This window comes from Triturus cristatus, chromosome 7 (assembly GCF_964204655.1).
Source record: "Triturus cristatus chromosome 7, aTriCri1.1, whole genome shotgun sequence".
Taxonomy (NCBI): domain Eukaryota; kingdom Metazoa; phylum Chordata; class Amphibia; order Caudata; family Salamandridae; genus Triturus; species Triturus cristatus.
In genome coordinates, this window is record NC_140590.1 from 329348258 (window position 1) to 329372034 (window position 23777).

The 23777-nt window shown below is 41.7% G+C and overlaps 1 protein-coding gene across 2 annotated transcripts in view; it reads right to left on the reverse strand.

The window, feature by feature from the left end:
• Positions 1–329: 329 nt before the first annotated feature.
• LOC146809595 (branched-chain-amino-acid aminotransferase, cytosolic-like) overlaps positions 330–23777 on the reverse strand; it is a 209940-nt gene continuing 186492 nt past the window's right edge. For both annotated transcript variants that reach the window (XM_085616436.1, XM_085616437.1), the window contains exons 10-11: positions 15005–15079; positions 330–2742 (exon numbers count right to left, since the gene is read on the reverse strand). In XM_085616436.1, coding sequence (XP_085472562.1) covers positions 2704–2742; positions 15005–15079 — 114 coding nt within the window. In that variant the 3' untranslated portion in view covers positions 330–2703. The remainder of the gene's footprint in view (positions 2743–15004; positions 15080–23777) is intronic.

A 23777-nucleotide genomic window follows, 5' to 3' on the forward strand; every position in this document is an offset into this window, starting at 1 on the left:
CAAATGAATATCAAAAAACCAACTGCCATATAGAAAATCTGGATACCTGCGTGGCTGAAGTGATGGTGAAAATAAGAACGAACAAAATACTCAGCCGATTGAGTTGAAAAGCAGGGCTTCAATGCTTGATGTGGTTGCCTCAATTCTAAATTCATTCACCCCTCAATTAAGGACAGGCACGTTTTGTTCTACCAATGTTCATGTGACGACACGAAAAGACACATACGAGACTGTGATGCGTGTACACAAGTTTAATTGCGCAATTCAGAAAGGGAACTTAAAATAGAGGAGAACATAAACGACACGAAAAGACACATACGAGACTGTGATGCGTGTACACAAGTTTAATTGCGCAATTCAGAAAGGGAACTTAAAATAGAGGAGAACATAAAAGACCCAGCATGTTACACGCAGCTTATCCGCAGCTTGCCAGGAAAGAGATGTGTCACAATTGAGTATTCAGGTCCAACATTTCCATTTTTTTTTTATTACTACACAAGTCTAAACTCTGCATCATAAATATTATGGATCACAATACACACAAAGTTCCACTTTACCTTGTCAGTGTGGCAGCTGAGACTTAACTGTTCCTGATTTCATGCGACTTTTGGAGACAGAATTATAAACCATGAGCACACTTCCTTCATGTTGTGCTTTAAGGCCATCGATCAAATCTAGGCAGCACTGAAAAGGGAGTGCAGAATAGAAACATCAGCACTAGAAAGATACTTTACTCACTCGACCTTCAACCCCTTCCCAAATATTGTATCTAAGCTTTGTCTATTGTGGGGTGCATATACTTTAATTCAAGGCTTCTGTTCATTAGGACAATTTGGGTAGCCATCTTCTTTCGTTCCACAGACGGAAACACCAAGGTAGGACCATAGACAAGCGTCCTCTACAGCGCCTAAAGAGGTCATGTGCTTATGTGGATTATTTTAAGAGCAAGAAAGTTTGAGAATAAACACGAACCTACTGAGCTATGCATGCTGAAAATTCACGTTGCTGTGTTCACACCTGCATTCCCATAGACTACTGTCGCAGTAAATGGCTATTTCCAAGGTACATTCATTGACACTCTCAGCTTCTGTGATGGAGCTTGGCTCTCTGTGACATTTGTGATAACCATTTAACCAAACCATTGATTGCCTCATAATAAAAGAGGTAAAACGCTGTGACAAACCCCACCCCGGAAATAGAATAACTTTGCTATCACTGTCCTCCTTAAATGCAACCAGTTCTAGTTATATCTTTGCGATGAATTAAAGATACAGCATTGCAGCTTAATCACATAGTCTTCACAATTCACATGTTTGAAATGGAGTAACAACAGGCACCACAAAAGGGGCAATTTCATCTCGCAAATAGTGGGCAAACAGTTTAGCAGCACATTGGACTTCTTGGCTAAGGTATTAGTAGGCCATATGCTTAACTTGAATTTAAATGTTTAATTTATTGCATTCTTTACGCTGATAATACACTTCAGTAGCTGCAGCGAGGTATGTGTGAGTAATGTAGTACATGGCTGGATCTTGAGTGAATGAACTAGACTCAAGCATGTGGGACATTCAGCAAAATCTTTCATTAAAAATCCAAGAGGGCACGCCTGGCCTGTACACTTGTCCAAATGATGGGGAAGAAACCTGAGCCACCATACACAAATGTAACAGTTTAGTGAAGAGCGTAATACTATAGATTAGCAAGTTACTTTTGCCAGGCAAAGGAAGTGAGGCACTACGAGATGATGTGATTTGTCCAGAGTCGCTTAAAGTGGGGGATACAACAATGGAGCGGTTAGATCACATCTCCTTTCGACATATTGTATTTCGATTGGTTGATCTAGTATGTTTCTTCCTGTTGGAAAAGTTCTGCTGTGCCGTAGGGTCACATGACCCTGTCCAACAAACCTTTTTGCTTTTCATAACACATTGGTTTCTTCAAGGTTGCAAAAGGTACAGGGCAGATATATATATATCCAGAGTGTGGATATTAGCCCAACTGTAACATATAGAGTTCTACAGAGAAAGATACCAGGGATATTTTTCTAACGCTCATAGAACACACAATTCGAAGTCAATGGCATGCTTTGAAAGCTAGAATACATCCAAACAGTTTTCTGAGAATACTTCTGCTCCTGGGGAAGTCATCACTCCCATGAAATGTGAGCAACTCCATCAATGATGTCTGTAGATCTTCAGTCCATGAACAAAGAAAGAGCTGCTTCAGTAACTCTGAATGTTGAGAGAGGTTTCTGAGGAGTGTTTCCAAACTTGGGTATCAACTACAAAGGTCAACCAAGGTGACATTTGCATGGTATTTCTGGCCTCTTGGGATAATACACACATGTGGTCGAGTGCACCTCTAGCATGGGGTTGCAATGCTATCAGTTGATCGAAGCTCTTGACATGTCGGCAGCAGTCATTGCCATTTTTCAAATCTCCTGAAAACTCTCCAATGACCTTGGAAGGAGGCCAGCTGCAACAATGCTCCACCTATCTGTAACACAGAGAATGAGGGCAGCATAGGCAGGAATTTGTTCAGAGGAAAAAGACAATCCCTACCCCATATTACACCATATGATAGCAATGATTTTACAAAGTCAAAGTCCATTATAAATATGACATTGCCTTTGGAGGTTCATGATTGAAAGACTTAAGACACTAGGTAGGATGAAGATCCAGTCTGAGAACACGGAATGAATGTTCAGATGGAAAGCATCCACTCATTGGGAGTGCGGCCATACTGCAGGGAGAAAGAAACAGGAATCAATTAGAAACAAAAGAATTAAAGTCATTGGCACCTGAACCTAATTAACTGGATCAGTAACCAAGCTAGGCTGGTTCACAGTGAATCCTACTGAAATCATGTCTGTTTCTTGCAGCTCTACCAAGACTAAAGTACCCTGGTTACTTGCACTGGGGCAAATGGGGCATTGCATAAACCTATTTAGCATTAGTTAAAAAACTTTCCACATAGTATGCTACTGAGAATACTTCACTTTAATGAACCAGCACTGAATGACAACAAATATGCAACATTATTACACTTCCCTACGTCCCTGTAGCTTAGGAAAAATCTTGACTAATTTGCGATTTGTTGACTTCCTGGTGAAAAACCTCCTTTCCTTTAATAGTGAAGCGACATTATAATTCATTATTACAATATGTAATAAACATTTTAAACTCCACATTTTTATAACATTTTTCATGGCCAATTTCCACTTCCTAATATCTTTACAAAGGTTGGGCTTCTGTATTAACAATTCAAATGATGATTTGTATGTCTTTTTTTTATTGGTGCACTTCATTTAATTCTGCATGTTTTAGCTCTGAAATATGCCTTAAAGCGCTGCAGACCCCATCGGAGAAGTCATTTCCATAGTACAATTTTCTGACCAGCTGGAACATTGACATGATGCCGTTTAAGTGGAACTGAATGCAATGGGACAAGTTCCTAACTGAGGTCGGGACCCATTCATCATCAGTTGGCCATTCCCCTCTCCTTGTGGGCTGGCTCCGTGACTTGCAAGGGGCACCAGCTTTTTAACAACATCTGCTTTCTTATCTGCATCTGGTAGTGAGTTGCGAAGGTGCTTGAGTGGTTTATAAAGTTCAGTATGTGGCAACTGTAACTGCTCGTGGCAGTGTTCCATAACACTATCCCTCTTTGGTGCCATTCGGGGCTGGATAGAGCCATTCCTTCCACAAAAATAATTCCTGTAACGAGTTTCATTGGGAAATAAGCTTCAATCAAATTTATTAAGTTATTTGATAACAGCAGATAACTGGAAATAAAGCAGAATCCATAGCGATGAGGGTTTCATATGCATAGCAGCCCATATCTGTGCTGAGAAATGAGCATGGTATACAAAAAGGATGCTCTGTTTGAGATCAGGAGTAAAGAGGTGTCAGGACAAAATCAGTTACGATGGAATACAATTAAAAGGCAGAGTCTCAAAAACTTGCATATTTCAAATGCTCAGGATTTTTCATTTGATAACCCAGGCTCCAATTTTAAGAGGGAAAATTAACTAACTAGACATTTGGGGGACTTTAGCCTACTCAAAGTCATCATGCTTTTCTGTGTGCCTTTTATCAACAGTAGGTAAACTGTCCAAACGAGGTTTGGTGACATTCAGTTTAAAACTGCCCACAAATTATGGGTCCTAAAATGTCATTTATTCTAGGATTTGTCCTTGCAAGATAGTGGTTGTTAAGGGACGTTTCTAACACAAGAGGAATCAAATCTGACAACATTGTTATAGAAAGTACAATGTTGTTAAATATGTTTTAAAAACTTTCAATTGATATATTTTGTGTGATGTGGAGCATACAATGGTTCCCGTATATTCCAATTTAAATCTGAGTAGAAGGCACAAAAATGCAATTAAGTCTTTGTTCACTTCTCATGTCGTCACGCATAGCCGCTCTTAACTGTGTCACTCAGAGCACCATCACTGTGCAAGTATTTTTTCCCCCAACATTGCCCGTTTTCCATGTTGTACCTTTAGCGATTTACAGTCCTTTTTTGGCATTAAAACTGAGCAAGCTGAGCAAAGTTTGCTGCCCTGACACTCCAATGCATGCTATAGTGTTAAGATTCTAAACATTTACCATACATTTTATTTATAGTTGACCATTGATCTCTTTTTTTCCAAATATTTTTTAGTCTTCATTTCCTCTTAAAAACATTTTTTATAAAAGTATTTCTCGTTGGCTGCAACACTTTTGTCTTCTTGATGCTTAAAGTACATGCAACTGGAATGCAGTTTATTTGCTCAATTCAACTCCCACACTTGATTAATGTGGGGAGTTATCGCTTTGTTTACTTAACCTGGTAAATGTCGTCCTTTTCAAATAAGATAACTAATTTTCGATATAGGTTTCTTATATGATAGTGCATAAAACAGATCAGTCTCTAGTGTTGAAGTTACTTCATTAAAGCTTGCTCAAGTACAAGTTAGAGGTTTAGTTTTCAAAGTCCTAACCTCCATGGTAGGTAATTATTTTGTCTTTTCTCATTGTTAGGACTACGTATGATACAGCACTTCGATGTCGAATAGGCGCATGCAGTTGAGCCCCATACAAAGCAATTCTCATCTGGCTTATTAAAGGTGATGTTTTATAAAGTGTACTGCACTACATTAAAATTATACTACAATTGTTACAGGGTCCCTGCATTCCCTTCTGTTAAAGTCGCTCGCATCCAAATAGTACTTGAACTGAACCAGTCTGAACTGTTAAACAAGATGGCACAGTGCCTGTAAGAGTCATTTAGCTATATTGTTTTTACAGTGTTAATTTCTAACGAGAGGACACTAATATGGGGAAAGAGTTATACTTTACTACATGCTTTGGATATTGTGGATGTTATAAGCTAGAGGTAATGCTCTACCTCCACTTTCCCATACAAAATAAAATGTGTATGTTGGTTGGAGGATTGGGATTGTAATCAGTTGGACACAGCTATGAGTTTTTGTATTAGAACAAGTGAAAACACATACGACTTAGAAATTTAGACCTGCATAAACTTAATTCATACTGTTTTATGGGCCTTTGAAATGCAGCCGTTATTGTTTTTGGGCAGCCAAAACTGCTGTCATCCATTATTTTCCTTTCAGAAAACGTTCAAAGAATTTGTGTACAAGTATTAAGGTAGGTACTGTACCTACTGACCACAATTACATTTATGGATGTATTTATCTAGTTTTATAGTATTATAGTATCTGAAATTAACTGGGATACTAAAATAACATTGTTGATTTGGGTCACATGAATAATTTGTAAAATGCAAAGTCCACGTACATGCCACAATTTCATTCCCTTCGTGGCCACCTATTCAATCTTTTCTCCCATTATCACTCTCTTAATGAAGGCACTTACCAACTTTTAATGTTGAGCAATCTTGACGTTGAAAATTTCAATTCCCTTTTTTCACACGCCTTGGTGTATGCTTCAAACTTGTGCACAATTTCGAGACAGGTATTAAATGTAAGGTCTACAGTGAAAAACTGCTCGACCATAAAAGGTCTTTTCAGTAAACAAGGATGTGACATTGTGGATTTAAAGCCCATGTGGTTACTGACGACATGCATGGTATCGCTTACGAGCTTACTTTATTTCAAGTACTTTGTAGTTATATCCCACTGAATAGGTGAAAAATATAGGGGTATGATATTGTTTATTAACAGTTCTCTGAAGTTCAGGACACTCTATTCTTGTTGCAAACCAGTTCTAGAACAATTGGGATTCTGATGGTAGTCTGTGGACCTCCCTACACACTGACTGACTAGCCTGTCTCATTTCTCTTCACAAGTAGCCACCGATGACTCGCACTTGGTAGTTCTTGGTGATTTGAACTCTCATTCGGATAGTGTGAATGTCACACTTACCATTAAATATAATGATATTTTCTCCTCTTTTGGGCTATCTCAGCATGAACCCTTCGCTTACTATTTGTTGGGCTATAAGTGTTTAGACATTGTCTGCTCCAATACTCCATTTTGTCAAGTTTTCTACATGTGCTTTGCCTTAAGACAATCATTTGGGGCACCCCTTTTTGTGCACCTCCTTCAAAACAACTAGATGCCACTTCACCTCAGTATTTGTTTCAGAAAGAGAGGACCGGAAATCTGTGTAGACTGAAGATTAATTACTGCGTTGATCTGAAAATATTATTGCTTACACCAATTCCGATCCTATTGTTAATCATTTTTGCTCAGAAGTACATTGTGCCTTGGATAGAATTCCCATGAAAGTTTTTTTTTTTTTAAAGTGCAATCAAATCTTGCAGCAGTGGTTTACAGCGGCACTTGCTTTGCTTAAGCAGGTCATATACTCCACCGAAAGACACTGGCACTGAAAAAAGAATGTTATAAACTTAGTCATGCTCAGAAGCAGCCATACAGAGAGTGCAAGCAGCTTTTTGCAGTTTGAAAATATTTAATGCCCCAATGTGGCTCATGGTATTTTTTCTGAGATTGATGAGCTTAGTATATCTAATATAGAGGCATATGAAAACAATTTGGGAGATGTGTGCAATACATTTGTGTATTCTCAGACCCTTCATGGTCGGTTGTTTCAACCTCAGCCAGTAGAGAAGCCCAGCCTTAAGTCCTCTTCCGTACATACGATGGACTGGTCCCCCTGTTGACATAAATAGCTTTTTTTCTTTACTTTTAAAGAGTAAGTCCTCAGACTCCTGCTTTGAACCTCTTCCTACTAAATTGCATAACGAGTCGCTCCTTTGGGAGCACTACTGCCCATTGACTGTTATCAATGCCTCTTTGGCATCAGGAAGAGTCCTCAAGTTTTTTAAGTTTGCTTCAGTCACCTCTATTCTAACAAAAACAAAAGGCACTAGATAAGAACGCTTTTAAGAATGATCAGCCTATCTCCCAACTACCACTTTAAGCCAAACTTCTTGAGCAAGCTTTTTCTTCAGATCCAAGAGTTTGTAACTATGAACCTCGGTTACACTGCACAATTCGGATTTCGCACTGAATTTAGCTGTGAATGGGCTGCTATTTCCGCCCTAGACGAGCTATCCTGCTGTGCTAACCAGAATCTTCTGGATCTATTGGAGGCATTTGATACCGTTGAGAATGATATTCTTATAAAGCGTCTCTTTGAGAGATTGGTATCAGGGATGTACCCTTTCCTGGTTCAACAGCTTATCTAGTAGGATATTTCAAGTATCTCTCTGCAGCTGCTCCTCCTCTACGGTTGGATCCCTGAACTGTGGCGAATCCTTGGAATCAATTGTCCCCTTTATTGTTTAGCATTTACAGGAGTCTACTGGCCAACATAATTCAGTCATGTGTTTAAGATTTGTTCTTATCTGCTGACAATACTGAGATTATCATGAAGATTTATGACAATATCCATGAAGCAGCTACAGCATCTTTTGAAGGATGAGGACAGGATGAGCAAGAATAATTTAGAACTTGATGGGATATTGAGTGTCCCAATTTGCCCCTCTCCCTTTGCGCCTCCCTTTGTCCCAAACCTGCACTGTCTACAGGTGTAAAAATGTGTTAGTAAACATTGATTCTCATTGATTGGCCCTCTCCTTGGTGGACCAACCTAAAGCTGTGACAAAGAACATTTTGTTCCAACTCTGCTCCCTGACGCGCATTCTATACCTTTTCACACTTTCTTACATGGTCCAAGTCATCAATACCATTTCCATCTCACGGATTGATTAATGTAACTCTTTCTACCTTGGGCTCCTAGATTACTTTCATCCTAGACTCAGGGCCGTCTTCAGGGTGGTGCGATTGGTGCCACTGCACCAGACGCTGACTTCAGGGGGCACTGTATTGTCAAATATATAGAAGGTTTAAAAGAACCTGCTGCCACGTTCCTTGCCTCCAACAATTTTCAGGCAAAAATAAAAATGTCAAGATAACTGGTGATTAATGGATTTGCTGGAGAGCAATCGAGTTTTGTCTAGTGGAAGTTTTGACTCATCATAAAGTAGCATAGAGGCTTAATATGCCTGCTGCAAGCTCGTGCACCATGCAGATCACAAACTGCATATAATGTAAATAGTTCAGTGGGTTACTGCATTTGTCGGAGAGATCATTTTTGTACTTGCAATTTATACATTAAAATCCCAATATAGAACAGTTAGCTATCAGCAGTCATCAACGAGCTGCCTGGAAACTGCAAGTTATAGGTTAGAGCGTTATGATTTGTTTCCCAGTCTTTTATTACCCTAATGCAACAAAAAGGGTTCATTTTGGGTAGAAATCAATTCTTATTTATAAAGGCAACCCCCCAAACATTGTGGTACATTTTAAATATTGAGATTGTGCTTCTCCATATCAAAGCCTCCCCTGCATAGACATCACTGATTTGGAACTTTACAGCCAGATTTGTGCATAGAAGATAAAAGATCATATTTTTCGTGCGCTGATCTCTTTACACTGGGTACCAATGAAAGCTCACATTTTGTTCAAGTCCTTGTGTATGCTGCATAGATCCATCCTCTCGCCAACTACCTCTGTCTTAAGTACTAAATTTTGTTTCGATCAGCCGCTGCACTATTTTAGGTCACCGCAAAAATTACTTTTTTGGTCCTTCAAATTTATCGCAAACTCAACAAGATGCTGGATGGAGTGCCAAAACTTTTCAACCACCCACCCCAGTCAAGAGATCTGGGTTTAATCTACTGTTCTTTTGCTCACTATGCCACCCCAGTTTGGACCAAGTCTTGACCCTGTTCCTCACAGGACCAGTCCAGTCCGAATTCCCAGGCCAGGTCCTCTCTGAACCGGAAACAAGCATCCTGTAACCAATTTCGGGATATCACTCCTCATCAGCCAGGCTAGTTTGAATCCAGTGGCACAGCACGCAAGGGACAAATGTCTGGGCATACCATTGGCCCCTTTCAAAATCACGATGGATTAATACCAGATCTGTGGCGGGGGTGAATGTCTGAATGTTCAGCATTCGGTCATCATCTTTTAGTGTTGCATTTTCGCCCTAAGTGGGGAGCGTATGCCCAGAGGTGGGACCCTTGCTCGCTATACCACTGGTTTCAAACTAGCCTGAAACCAGTCTCAGGATGCTTGTATTCCGGTCCAGGGAGGACCTGGCCTGGCAGTTCGGGCTGGACTGTTCCCATGGGGAGCAGGGTCAAGGCAGATTTGCATATTTCAAGGTAAGGTAAGGTGTTGACGGTGGCAGACTCTCCCCTGATCCGTTTAGACGCCAGCAAGCGCTGCAGGAAGCGAACTAGACTCAGTGGAAGGGTCAGCGCTACACAATCTTTATTTCCAATGAAATTTTAAAATTACGAATCATTTTTAAAAACGGTCTTGTAAACTGATTTAATAGTTTCCACTCACTCGCACAGATCCGGTAGGGAAGTCTGGGCTCAATTGCCAGCCTGCACGCCTCGGTCCGACTCGGTGATTGCAACCGTTGAGCGGAGGGCAGACAGGCAGACCCAGTTACTTCCGCATCACGAGCGGTTAGTGCTCTAGCTTTTCCAGCTGCGAGGACTACATAGCCCTCTCGTTACTCGGAGCGCGCAGCGGTCGCGCGCAGGGGTGCGCCTAAGAACGCGCCTAAGACAAGCCAAAGAGAAGCCCGTCTGCGCCCATCCGCGACTGGACGAGGCTAGGGGCTAGAGGATATGGCCCTTATATCTGCCCCTCCCGTTGACCAGGCCAAACCTCGGGTAAGATACTCATCACTGGATCTATTGCGTATCTGGAAGCCACCACATCAGGGTTGCTCAGGAGGAGGAGTACCACCTCCAGAGGGACCTTTTGCCTGTCGCAAATGTCAATACCAAGCCCTTTATGATCATTCGCCATTCCTTCCATATGAAACCACCGTGCTAAAGGTAGTCCCACAGGGCCCTTTAAAAAGCAGAAACCTTTTATGTAACATCAGATGACTGTCTAAGCATTATAGTGAAGTATGGAACATGATTTCCTCGGTGCAACCGGAACTTTGCTATCTGACTGAAACATGGCTAAAACCCCACTCGGTCCCAGCTATTACCCTAGGGATCCCAGAAGGCTACAAAATAGTCAGGTTAGATCGTCCAACTAAGATTGGGGGAGGTATTGCGATCGTATATAAAAACAACTTATCGATCACCATTTTAGAAGAAAATAGCACCCCAGATCTAGAAATTCTGGTTTTTAAAGTCTGCATTTCTAATAAAATCAGTTACAAAGGGGCACTAGTGTATCGCCCCCCAGGCCCTTGTGCTGACTTTAACATCTCACTGCTGGAGATATTAGCCAGACACATTGACACTGAGAATGAATTTATACTCTTAGGAGACTTCAATGTACACCGCGATCTGAAGGAAAATGGAGATGCACAGTCCTTACTGACTGATCTTTCCTTGCTTGGACTAACTCTAATGAATACTGGTCCTACACACCTAGCAGGACATACTTTGGACCTTATTTTTACGAATAAATTTAACACCATGACATGCGTTCCTCTAACACAAGTAAACTGGACAGATCACTTTGTTTTGGAATTCCACACCTCCCATCCAGGTAAAGCCCCACCTCAGGTGCAAGCCTTTCCTACCACACGCAGGCAATGGCATAAGGTCACCCCTGAAGCGTTCCAGGAGCAATTTGTTGAACCTTTCATTAGCTCTTCAGAGGATGTTGATACGGTTTTAGCCAATTATAATCATGCAATTCTTAAAGCAGTCGACTGCATTGCCCCCATGAAAACGTTTAAACCACGCTTAGCTCGTAAACAGGAAGCATGGTTTTCGGAGCATTTAAAATCACTTAAACAATTGGCTAGAAAGCTAGAAAGGGTGTGGAGAACGACCCATGGTGAAACTCACAGGAACCATTACTGGGCAGCTCTCACCACTTATCATAAAGAAATTCGATGCGCCCGAAAAACACATATAGAGTCTCTTCTCTCTGCCGCAGGAAATACCCCCAGGATTTTATACCAAACCCTCCAGTCGTTTGTGAAACCAGCTGCTTGCGAAACTCCTGAACTAGCGTCACAACAATTATGCAATGAAGTTGCTCAGTTTTTCACTAACAAGATAAATAGGATACATGATGACATCACTAGAATCAATTTATCCACTACAGGAGATGCACCCTTATTCCTGGAAGAAGGAAAAGAACCAGGATCGATGACCTTGGACACCTTTCCCCCCCATCTCCGTGGTAGAGTTTGAATGCTACCTAGGCCAGATTAAGAGCGGTAGTCCCTCAGACATCATCCCGGCCAGAATCGTACCGGTGGTAGGAAAGACTCTTAGCCCACAGATTCAATGTCTTGTGAATCTCTCACTGATGGAGGGTCAAGTTCCTGGGGAATGGAAGAAAGCATTAGTGAGGCCCATCAGGAAAAACCCTTCCACTCCCCGGACTGATATGTCTAACCTTAGGCCTATTTCCCTACTTCCTTTTTTGGGGAAACTTATAGAGAAACATGTTAATAAACATGTATCAAACTATATTGAACAGACTGGTAGGCTAGATTGTTCTCAGTTTGGCTTTAGACCAAAACACAGCACCGAATCTGCCCTGCTATCGGTGACTGATGACCTTCACATGTACCAAGACAGAGGGCACTCTGTTATCCTGGTACTATTAGATCTGTCGGCAGCGTTCGACACGATATCCCATAAAATCTTAATCGAACGCTTGACCATGATCGGCATTGAGAGCACAGCATTAGCCCGGTTAAAGAGCTTTATATCTAACCGTACCCAAGCTGTCAGCATGGGCTCATTTCGGTCGATTGAGACGAACATCACGAAGGGGGTGCCACAGGGCTCTTGTTTGAGCCTGACTCTTTTTAACATCTATGTGGCACCCCTGGCCAGAATTCTGAGAGAGTTTGGGTTCATCCCAGTCTCCTACGCGGATGATACCCAGCTCTTATTTCCTTTCAAAAGTCTCACCGACGAAGTGAGGATGGCCTTTTCCGAAGGCATGAAAGCTGTGGCAAAGTGGATGACATCGAACTATCTCCAATGTAATGTAAATAAGACCGAAATCGTGCTTTTCGGGGAGGCAAGAGCTTTGTGGATACCGGACTGGTGGCCATGCGAGCTTGGCCAAGTGCCAGAACCTAAACAGGTTGTAAAAAACCTAGGGGTACGCCTCGATCGAGAGCTCTCTTTTAAACAACATGGTAACTGGGTGGTTGGCCAATGTTTCCATGTTATTGGACTCTTACGTAAAGTTTTTCCAATATTACCGGACTCCACCAGAAAAACTCTGGTAAAGGCACTAGTATTGAGTCGCCTGGATTATTGCAATGGACTCCTGTTGTCAGCCTATGAGGGTGTCCTAGCAAAACTCCAGGTGATACAAAATACTGCAGCGAGGCTCGTGTTGAATGCCCCTCCAAGAACGCCATCGAAACCCCTCCTGGATAAATTACATTGGCTCTCAGTCCGTAAGAGGATCAATTTTAAGATTTGCTGCCTGATCCACAAGAGCCTACATGGATGTGGGCCCTCCTATTGGAAGGATAAATTTATCCCATATAACCCCACACGATCTCTCGGGTCAAGCAGCCAACTTTTATTGAGAGTACCAACCACAAAGAAGGCCAGACAAGGTGGCAAAGCTTTGTTGGTTGTCGGACCAATTTCTTGGAATAAACTTCCTCTCGAGCTTAGGCAATGTCCAGAACATCTTAATTTTAGAAAAAAACGTAAAACATTTTTATTTTACATTTAATTCATATACCCTATGTCCATACTGAACTGAACTATAAGCTAAACTGTTGCTGCTGGTATCCATCTTTCTCTTCGCTTTCTGTGCGCAGAGATACTCTGTATAGAGTCGATTCTAGCGCGTTACAAACCATAAATAATAATAATAATATGGCTGGGTTCAAACGGGAATGGCATGGCGAGCAAAATGACGATAGATTAAACCCAGATCTGTAACTGGGGGTGAATGTAAGACAATGTTCAGTATTCCGTCCATCATCTTTTTGTGTTGCCTTAAAATTCATCATCAAACTCTGGGATGCCAAGCTGGTTCCATGGCAGCTGTGGGGGAATGGTACTCTATACCTCTGCATCTAAAATAAATTCTGACTATCGTCCAATATGGGAGGAACTTAAAACTTGGCTGCTTTAAACTTGGATGTTTAAGATACGTATAAATTACTTTCAATACACTTTATTTTATTTTTTTAAGAGTTTTAAATAGCGCAAACTTGACCCGAATCGGGAAGCAAAGCCCTTTACATAGCACCAGTTGCGTTACATTAGGACACATACATTTTTGTTAGGCACGGGGAGATTAAGTGATTTGCCCAGAATCACAGGATGCTCAGTGTCATTGCAGAGCCTCGAAACCAGATCCCCAGATTCGAGGTCGATCGCCCTAGCCGTTAGTTCAACTCCTCTCCTCTCTCTTGTTGTTGAGATGTCTAAGGTTTGTGGTAATTTGCAGTTATATACCTTTTGTGGGTGAATGATGAACTTTACAAAACCACAAACTAAACTAAACTTAATAAACATTACTATGAGTTTATACTACATGAACTTTGTAAATTGGTCTTGTGGTCTTTGTGAACAACATGTAGGTCGAAAATGCTGTACTAACTAAATGGAATCGATCAACACAATGGACAATGGGAACCACTACAGTAATTCTACATCACCAAGGTCGCCTGGGATAGACCTATACTTTAGAAGTTGCAGTCAATCAGTTTATATTTGACAAAGTTTATTTGCACCATGTCTTGAAAACAGTTTTCTTCTGTAAAGAAATTGTTTTGCCCATGGTATGTCGAGGATTACTGCACCCTCATTTCCCAGCAGGTTTTGCATCACACTCTACTTCTTGAACCTTCAAATGAGGATATAAGAGGAGGAGGAAAAAGGGAGACAAGATCCACACCAGTTGAGAGGTCACAGATGCTGCAAGTTCAAACTCCACCACAGCAGACAAGTCTCATGAGACAGAACAGTAGCAGAGTACAAACGTGAGCGCCCATTCTCTAAAGGTGTTTTGGTAATAATGTGCTTTCTACAACACCACAAGTGGTTTAATCATACTGACATTAAATTGACCTCACAACACTGCATAGCCACACAACAGGATGGTTACTTACACAAATAAAAGCTTTGCTTACTACTTCCAAAGGCACTGGCAATAAACAGGTGTTTGTTTCATATTGCAAAACTTGAACTAAAAACAACAAGCTTTTCCCCATCAATAATGCAAAACTTGGAACCAGCAGCAACAAGACGTTTGCAGGATTCTGGGCCACACATAATAATATCATTTCCTGCAAATGAAGGAATCTCCAAGATGCAGAACAACTTCAAGATTATTCACTACTAAACTGTGAGCCTCCATAACCCAAAGGTGCCTAGTGGTTGATCTCTTGGAAACACGTACAGAGGCACCTCCTTTTTTCCTTTCTAATAACATGCTTGCATAGGACTGGATAAATTAGCAAGATGTAACAAAACAGTGCCCAGGTGCCAGGTTTGTGCTCCATCTCAGTAGGAGGATTACCTGTATGTCAGTTAGTTCCTTGAGGAAACGCTTTGCCAGGTCGGGTCCATTCTCCATGGTGGGAATGTGGTAGTTCTTTTGCAAAGAAAAAAAAATAAGATCATGAATAACAAACAAATACAAGAACTAAGAAACTAAAAGTACATTTTTTAGAGAAAGAGAGGAGAGAGAGAGGAGAGGGAGTTTACAGAGTGTGATTAAATACAGATCGGCATTTTTAGGTCAAGCCTGGGCAGCGCAAGCACTGATCTGCGCAGCATGCTGTATTGAATAGGGATTTGAAGCTCCGCCCACATTTTTCATCGGCTTGTGTCATTGTCCACTGTAAACTGTGGTTGTTCATTGGTCAAAAGGCTTAGTATTCCCTCCTTAGTACCGCCTTGCCTCATTTTGTAACCTCCCATGGCGACACCCCGTTACGTGTGGTTGTTGCTCAGTAGGCTTTAATTACAGCCTCCAAGCACTATTTTCTCAAATAGAGTTGCCATGCCTGATGCTGCAGGCACGATACGCTCTCACCCAACGCTTTATTTTTTTTGCACGCATATGCAAGAGATTAAGCTATTGCCATTGTAAATGTCAATGCCTTTTATTTTTCTGTTTTAAAAACAGCACATAAATAAAAGGCATTGTTATTACAATGCCAATAGCTCAAACTCTCATAAATGCTTGCTTGACCTATTGCATTGCAAATGCTGTTTAAAAAACGCTGTAAGTTTGTAAGTAAAGGCAGTGGTACAGGAGAACTGAGAAAACATGAAAATACTATTTTTTGCAACATTAGCAACTGCCACTATTTAGAGTTATGTGGTGTGTTCTTGACACACACCATTCCCTGAGACACACAAACAATTACTAAACTTCCCTATAAATAAGTGAGTTAATGGAGACATCCAGAATGATTAGAAAGGGCTATAAAAGTATTCTAAACAATTCTCAACCTGATAAAACGGTACTATGAAAATAAACTACTGGCTCTGTAGAAACTGATACACCGATCAGCAGGCTGAGGCTTACATTATAAGACAGCTGCATTAAGTTTGTTTGTGTTGGCTAGTAAGTTGTTTATGTGTGGCCTGTAAGTTCCTAGTTCACACACGGCCTCCCGGCCCTAAAGAAGTGGGTACTTACTGAATCCTGCAGATCCATCTTAAGAAGAACCATGTATTAATTGCCTTAATAAATGGCAAATGGTTGCTAAGCAGTCTTAGCATTAGCATCTGAGAGTTCAGGACAGGTTGAGCCAAAGCAGAAAAGGCCCATACACATCAGTTTTTCTTAAACGCATAAACAGCCACGAGGTGCAGTGAACCAGAGAGGATGAACTGAAAAGTGCTACCCCACAGCAATGTATTCAAATGAAAGGTTAACCCGTTCAGTGCTCGTGACGAGCTCAGCTCGTCATGAGTCACAGTGGAGCTGTGCTCATGACGAGCTGAGCTCGTCATAACTGCCGCGGCCCACCCACGCGCGATTGATTCCCCGCCTGTGCGGGAGAATTAATGAGTGGGAGGGGTCGTGACGAGCTCAGCTCGTCATAAGGACAGCTCCACTGTGAGTCATGAGCACAGCGGCGCCGCAACCCCCCCCCCCACCCCCCCCATCCCCCCAGGGGAATTACCCCGGCAGGGAAGGGGTTAACTGTCACCTGGGTTACAAGAAGATATATACTCAATCCCTTCAATTATATGATCGGTCCAGCCAGGCTACACAAGATGTTGTCAGGTAATATTGTAGCCATGAGCAACAGGTGAATGGTACACATGGTACACTCTGTGGATGCAATAAGTTACTGAGCTAGAAGAGCATACTACTGGTCTTTGGATGGCAGCGTGAAAAAGGCTAGGACTGCGGACTACTTTTTTCACTTAGAATACCGAGAAACTCTATGAGTACAAGTGTCAGGAAGAAATAAAAGTTTCAAATCCAGATTCTTTATCACGGTGATGGTCAAGAATGAGACGGAAAATTACTTATATTAGGTAATAATATTTCTGGAGGGCAATACATCATTTCGCGGATTCCTCACCTTATCAATATTCTCCAGGTGCCAGACTGGACCAGGAAATTTTTCATTAGCAATGGCTCTCCAGTGCCACCAGGTGGCACCATTTTGGCTTCGCATGTAACATGGTCTCATCCAAGATGTGAGGCCATCAGGAGATATAAGGATCAGACAGACAACCTCAAATCAGTTCCTGTAACCATTTGCTTGCTACATGGAGGCATGTGCAAAGGAAGCGACATAGCATAAATGCAGCACATAACTCGTATGCCTCTACCTTGTGATGTTATTCATCATTGCACTGACGGATCCATTAAGGAGACACGGTGGTGAGTAACATGTGGGAAGATTAGGATACATCTTCCAGCAGATTCTTGACCTTATGAATGAATCCCAAAGCAATGCCCTCTGGGCTGATTAACCAAGGCCTTGCAAAGTACCTGTTAAAGTGTGCTTGGGCTGACAGGCAGCAATGTTTAACAGAGTATGCAAAGATGATCACGTGACTTTGGTGAACGCTGTGGAAGTAGCAATGGTCCTGGTGATGTGAGCACAACTGCCTCCTGGAGGGACTTTCTTGGCTAAGCAGATCTTGACAGAAAGGATGACCCAGCATGAAATGCTGCACTTGGTGACGACCAAGCCCTTTTCAACTTTCTTGAAGCCCACAAAGAGCGGATCATTTTGCTTGTTGATTGAGGTTGATGTAATAGGATACTGCAAGTCCAGGGTCCAGTTTATGCAGCTCCTCTGGTCAGACAAGGAGGAAATAAATATGGAAGGTTAATGAACTGACCTATGTGGAAAGCAGATACCACCGTAGGTAGAAAGGATGTGCAGGAACAGAGGAACAACATGTTCAAGTAGAATACTGTGAATAGTGGATAAACTGGTTAGGCCTGAAGTTCTCCTAATTGACAGGGTGAAGTAATTGCCACCAAGAAAACAGTTGTCAGAGTGCGACATCTAAATGGGCATCAACAATGGGTACAGCAAGAAAGGAGATGTCAATAGAAAATCAACACAAAGGTCAAACCCACTAAGTAAAAATTAATGAAGTGGGAGAAAAAGTAAATCTTTCAGAAGACGCCTCACTAGTGGCTATGGAAACAGAGATAGCCAGTCAGGGAGACAAAAGAAGGCATATTTGGAAGCTAAATAACTTTTACAGTGATCACTATTAAGCCCTGTTGTGCAAGAGGCTGCATGATCATTAAGATTTGATTGAAAAGGATTCACACTTTGCCTTGCAGTCCAAATAAACACATTTTCTCCAATGACATTCATAAATGGATTCTGTAGCAAATTTACTGACAGCCAAGATGGCATCCGCCAGTTCAGGAGGGTGATAAAAGGCCTTCAGCTGCCACCACTCAATATCCACGAGTACAGCCATGACATTTGGGGTGAAGAACCTGACCAACCTCCAGGTCCAACCTGTGCGTCAAACGAAGAGGTGACTGAATGTTGAGTGCCAGCAGATAAGCATACCAGTTCCTTGTCTACCAGTCTGGTACAATAAGGATCAACTGGGCCTGATCCTCCCACACCTTCCACATGAACTTCAACATAAGTGGGACTGGCATGATTGTACATAGCAGGCCCTGAGACCAGCGGAACTTGAAGGCATCTCCCAGGGTACCACTCAGACGGAACTGTATGAGACAAATGTGACAATACTTCTAGTTCTGGACTAAGGTGAACAGAGCCACATATGAACACCCCAATCTGGAGAGGATCATTTTTGTCAATGTTACTCTAACTTGTGGCCCTTCAGAGAGAAGCTACTCGCAGTAAACCGCTCACATGCTAAGTGAGCCCTTAATGTAAGAACCTATCGGAAAAATACCTTGCCACTGTGCTACCTCCAAACACAGGGTCTACGACCCTTGCTGTCCTATCTATTGATATACTGAAAGGTGGGGGAACTCGCTGACAGAATCTAAATGGTGCTTCCCTGAGATGGAAGGGAGGAAGGCATTGAAAGTAAAGCAGACTGCCAGCAGCTTCAGCATTTGTTTGTGCAGGAGCTGCTCTAACATGGACAAAAGGTGCCACTTCATGTCACCCAGAGGGTGCCTTAGTCCAGTGAGGAGGCTTCCATGACCAGGGTAGCCAGCACTTGAGGAGGGCTGATGTGATGAATCAACAAAAGGGTGACATTTGACAAGATCCTAATGGACTTACATAAAAAGCTACACTAGAGACGAGATGCTTGCTTGACCTTAGAGCCACTATTTTCTCAGGCACCAGTAAAGGGCTGTAATCTGCCATCTGGGTGTGAGGCACCAACAGGACACAGGGTACATGAGGCCACATGGCCAAGCAGATGAATGAAGCGCAGAACCTGGTTTCTGAGTCAGAAACATCTCAATTATTTCCCAAACATCTGCGATTTTCTGAGGAGAAAAAAAAGGGCTCCGTGCGAGTTGTGTCCAGGACAGCTGCAATAAAGAACAGTCTCTGCATGGGAGTGAGAGGTGATTTTTTAGCACTGATAGTAAAGAATGAGTTGTGAAGGAGTGACATGAAACATCGAAGCTGTTCTTTGACTACCACTAGAGACTCCATTCTCATAAGCCAGCCATACTTTGACTTGCGACATTTCATGGTGCCAAACTGTCAGCACCTTCTCAAAAATGCGAGGTGCAGTACTTAGTGCAATGGTAGAACTGTGAACTGATAGTGCTGGGACTCCGCGGTGAACCTCAGGTAACATCACAAGGCGGAAACAAATCGGGAGGTGAAGTAAGTAACCTGGAGGTCCAGAAATGCTCACCAACATCTCGCATTTGGGGTCAGCAAGACATGAATCGGTGGCAGCATCTTGATCTTGTCCTGCCGAGAGGACAAGTTCTGAAGGCGAAGATGCAGAATGGGTCGCAGACCCTTCTCCTTAGCTTGATGACTACAGGCAGCAGTAAAAATATGTTTATCAATACCTTTAAATACTATTTAGATGGCCTGAATAACAACGAATGTATGTGTCTGTCTGCCAATGTTTTATTTGTAGACAGGGAAGACACTTCCATTTCTGTTTTGTTTTGGACTTCATAGCAGTAGTTGAAGCAGCTAAAGCAGGTGCAGACTCTCAACTTTCCTGCCAGGTCAAAATACAACCCTGCCTAAACAGACTATGACAGTGATTTCCTTTATGATTTATTGTTCCTCCTAAAAAATACTATATTGAAATAATGCACATGCAGTCTTTAGAAGAAAGTTGACGTTTTGCATCTCTGGAGGCATTTTTAGAATTGAAAGTATTAGTTCTATATATAATGTGGTATCTGAGCGTTTCATGATGTGCACTACGTGTGAACTTGAGCATCATAAGACTGTACATATAGAATGTGCATACAAGTGCATGGAAAGGAAAGATCAATGCATGTCTCACTGACAGAATGACTGTTGGATCAGTGAGGAATGACCACTGGGTGCACCGGACAAATGGCCTTTGAATGTTTTTTTTTGTTTTTTTTAAAGTGTCCAGTTAATTTATTGGAATAATGAAGCGTGGTCACTGCTATGGTCAACGGCCATTCCTTTAACAGAGCCAATTGTATGCATTCGAAGAATTACCATTTAGTGCATTGGAAGAGTAACTATTAGATGCAATGGAAGAATGAGCAATTGGCTTCCTGGAAGAATTACCAATTAATACATTGGAGTAGAGACCAGTGGGAGTGTTGAAAGGATTCCCAGGGAATACACTGCAAGAATCACCACTCCATGCACTGGAATGTAAATGTCCAGTTTTTATCTAGGTACAAGTAAGAAGCATGTTGCAAAGTAGCCCAATGCTGCCAGAGAACAGGACTGGAGGAAGTAACAGAGCATGTAATCTACGAATGCCCAACAGTGTCCGCCGTTTGGTATTTTATTAAATGCAATATCAGATGGGCATTTAATTCATACACTGGAAGAACGACCATGTAATACAATGGAAAATGGGCACTAAAAGGATTGGGAGCATCACCACTAAAGAGGCCAGGAAGATGATTTTTGTGTGTGATGAAATAGAAGAAATACCCAAATTGTACGAAGAAGAATCATTGAACTGACTGGAAGGATACCTACTGCAGGCATAGGCAATTTTACCTTAAAATAAGTTTGAAGGGCTGTTTAATGAATTGGATGAATAACTACTGAAAACAAATATTGACTTACTTTTATCCAGCATTAAATATTTGTTCAATGTGTATGTTCTGCAAGTATCAGGAGTTAAACAGTTTTAGGTTTTAGGCATTGGAAGATTGGCCATGTAAGGCACAAGAGGATGGGCGTTTGGACACATTCAAAGAATGTCCAAGTGGAACATTGGCAAAAATAACTATTGGACCTAGCACTGAATGCAATGGGAGAATGACCACTTCATGCATTGAAATAACCCCTACTGCAGGCAGTCAAAGAATACCATTGGATGCATTGACAGAATGGCCAATGGATGCAGTGGTAAAACGACTACTAAGCGTTGCAATGTTCACCACTGATATGGTGATAAAAATACACTGCACGATAAGGCATAATGACAACTGGAGAAAACTCAGAGGCTATTTTGGAAGAATGGTCCCTGACTGAATGGAAGAGTTACTATCGAAAACATTTGAAGGATAGTACATTACATTGTAATAAAGTTACTTGGAAACACTAGAAAATAGCCAGTTAATCACTCCTGGACGCATAAGAAAAATTAACAGACTGCTTTGGCAATTAGGTCCCTATTGGATGCATTGAAAGGAATATCAGTTGATGCACTGGAAAGTTGTTCACAGAATGAATTAGAAGAACAAATGCTCAATGCAAAGAAAAAATGACTAGCAAGTTGAGACCTCTGCTAGTCTGGTACAGACTTTGGACAACCCTTGAACTGAATCCCTATAGACTCTCCCTCAGAGATCTTTTAAACTCACCAGGCCTTCTGAGAACACCTTGGCTGATTTATCTAAAAAGAATGTTTAAAGCCCTTTCCTTGGAATCTCTGTGGGACACACCTGATGAAGCCATTAAGGTAACAAGGCACCTGATAAAAGATTGGTGTATGGACAACCTTTGGGGTGAAGTGATTAAAAAATGTGTCTTATGAAGTTTAAAAGATTTTTTTTTAGATCATAAGTTTATTCCTCACTATGAAGTGTCCCTAGATATGATACAAAGTTCCTTTCCAAGGTAACTTTATCTGAAGTTCCGATATGGCACTCTCTCATTAGCGGAGTTTACAGGGACATTGGGGAATGCCAATAGATCCAGAAATACCTGTCCAGTGTGCAATTCGAGCCCTGATAGCACTATCCATTTTGTATTCTTTTGCCCTGCTTATAGTACCCTGCCTTAAAAATAGATTATCCCAGCATGCCGTCTTCTAGGAATAAGGACCCTTGGGGGTAGCCTTTTGGGTACTGAAATCTGATACAAGGAAAGTGGTTATGGTTAGTATAGCTAAATATTTGCACGCAGCATGGATAACACATATGTGGACAGATATTACAAAGTGTTAACTCCAGTACTGCGATAACCTTCATATTAGGTTTGTCTGTGTAGGGAACAAACAATACTGTAATGCAAGACAGCGGATTACCGATGCAATACCTACTTTGTGTAAGGTGGATCTTGCATATCTGGTTTATGAGGGGAGCCCCAATTTGATGGAATCTGGAATAAAGGAGGTGTGTAGCCCTGGCTGATACAGCCAGATGGATAAACACCCTAGGGGGAAATTGTAGTAATGCTTATTGTGCACATTAAGGGTACAGTATGAATTATTTACTGTTTGTATTTTGAAACCTTTATTCTCTCTCAATTTTTAGAATTGCTTTTAACGATTTATTCTCTTTAAAAATGTTTAGAACTTTTAATATGTAATTAATGCTTTAAACAAAAATTAGGTACTGTTCCTGTCGAGAAAAGAGGAAAAGGAAGGCAGGCGGTGAGGTGGAAAATCCTACAAATTATTTGTGATGCCCTCACACACCACTAGGGATGTCATGCTTCATCATCAGACTTGCTCCTCATCGGCCCAGCGCTACAATGCCATACGGGTCCTCCGAAAGTTTACTTTGGTCAAGATCTTTTCGTGGTTCTGGCCGTATGACAAGTGTGTGTGAGAGGGTTCCTTAAATCAGTAGGATAAGTGAGGGTGGGTGCGTGTGAAAACAATCTAAAGCTGACTAGAAGAGGTCTACTTTGATAGTTTTATTCTGGAGGCTCTCCTGTCAGGGTTAAAAGACCAAATTTAGGTTGGTTCTTCTGTAGACAGATGATGTATCCCAGTTGTGTGATCATATTAATCGTAGGTCAACATGTTTCACGTCTTGTGGCCTAACGAGACCAGATCCGGAATGCTTTTTCAGGACCTAGAAAGGGATATTCAATATCCTACCCCACACCTATTAAGTCCAATAGTAGGTATTCACTAAAAAATAACGGTTTCAAAAAAATTGAGTGACCTAACCGTCTAACCCATAGGATCGGTAGGTAGTGGCCCCATAGGTCACAAAGCAGAGGTTCGCTCCGCTACGGATTGGTTCTGCAAAAGCGAACGGCCTTTCCTCCTCTGCTCACCTATAAACAGATATTTTTAGGGAATACCTACTATTACACTTAATAGGTGTGTTTTACCCAATGTAATGTGTTGGAGGAATGACCACTGGATGCACTGAAAGAATGAATACTGAATGCACTGGGATGAGGACGACTAGATGATTAAGTTAATGATGACTAAATGGATTGGGGAAAAAACCCACTAAATGCAATGAAAGGATGACCGCTGAA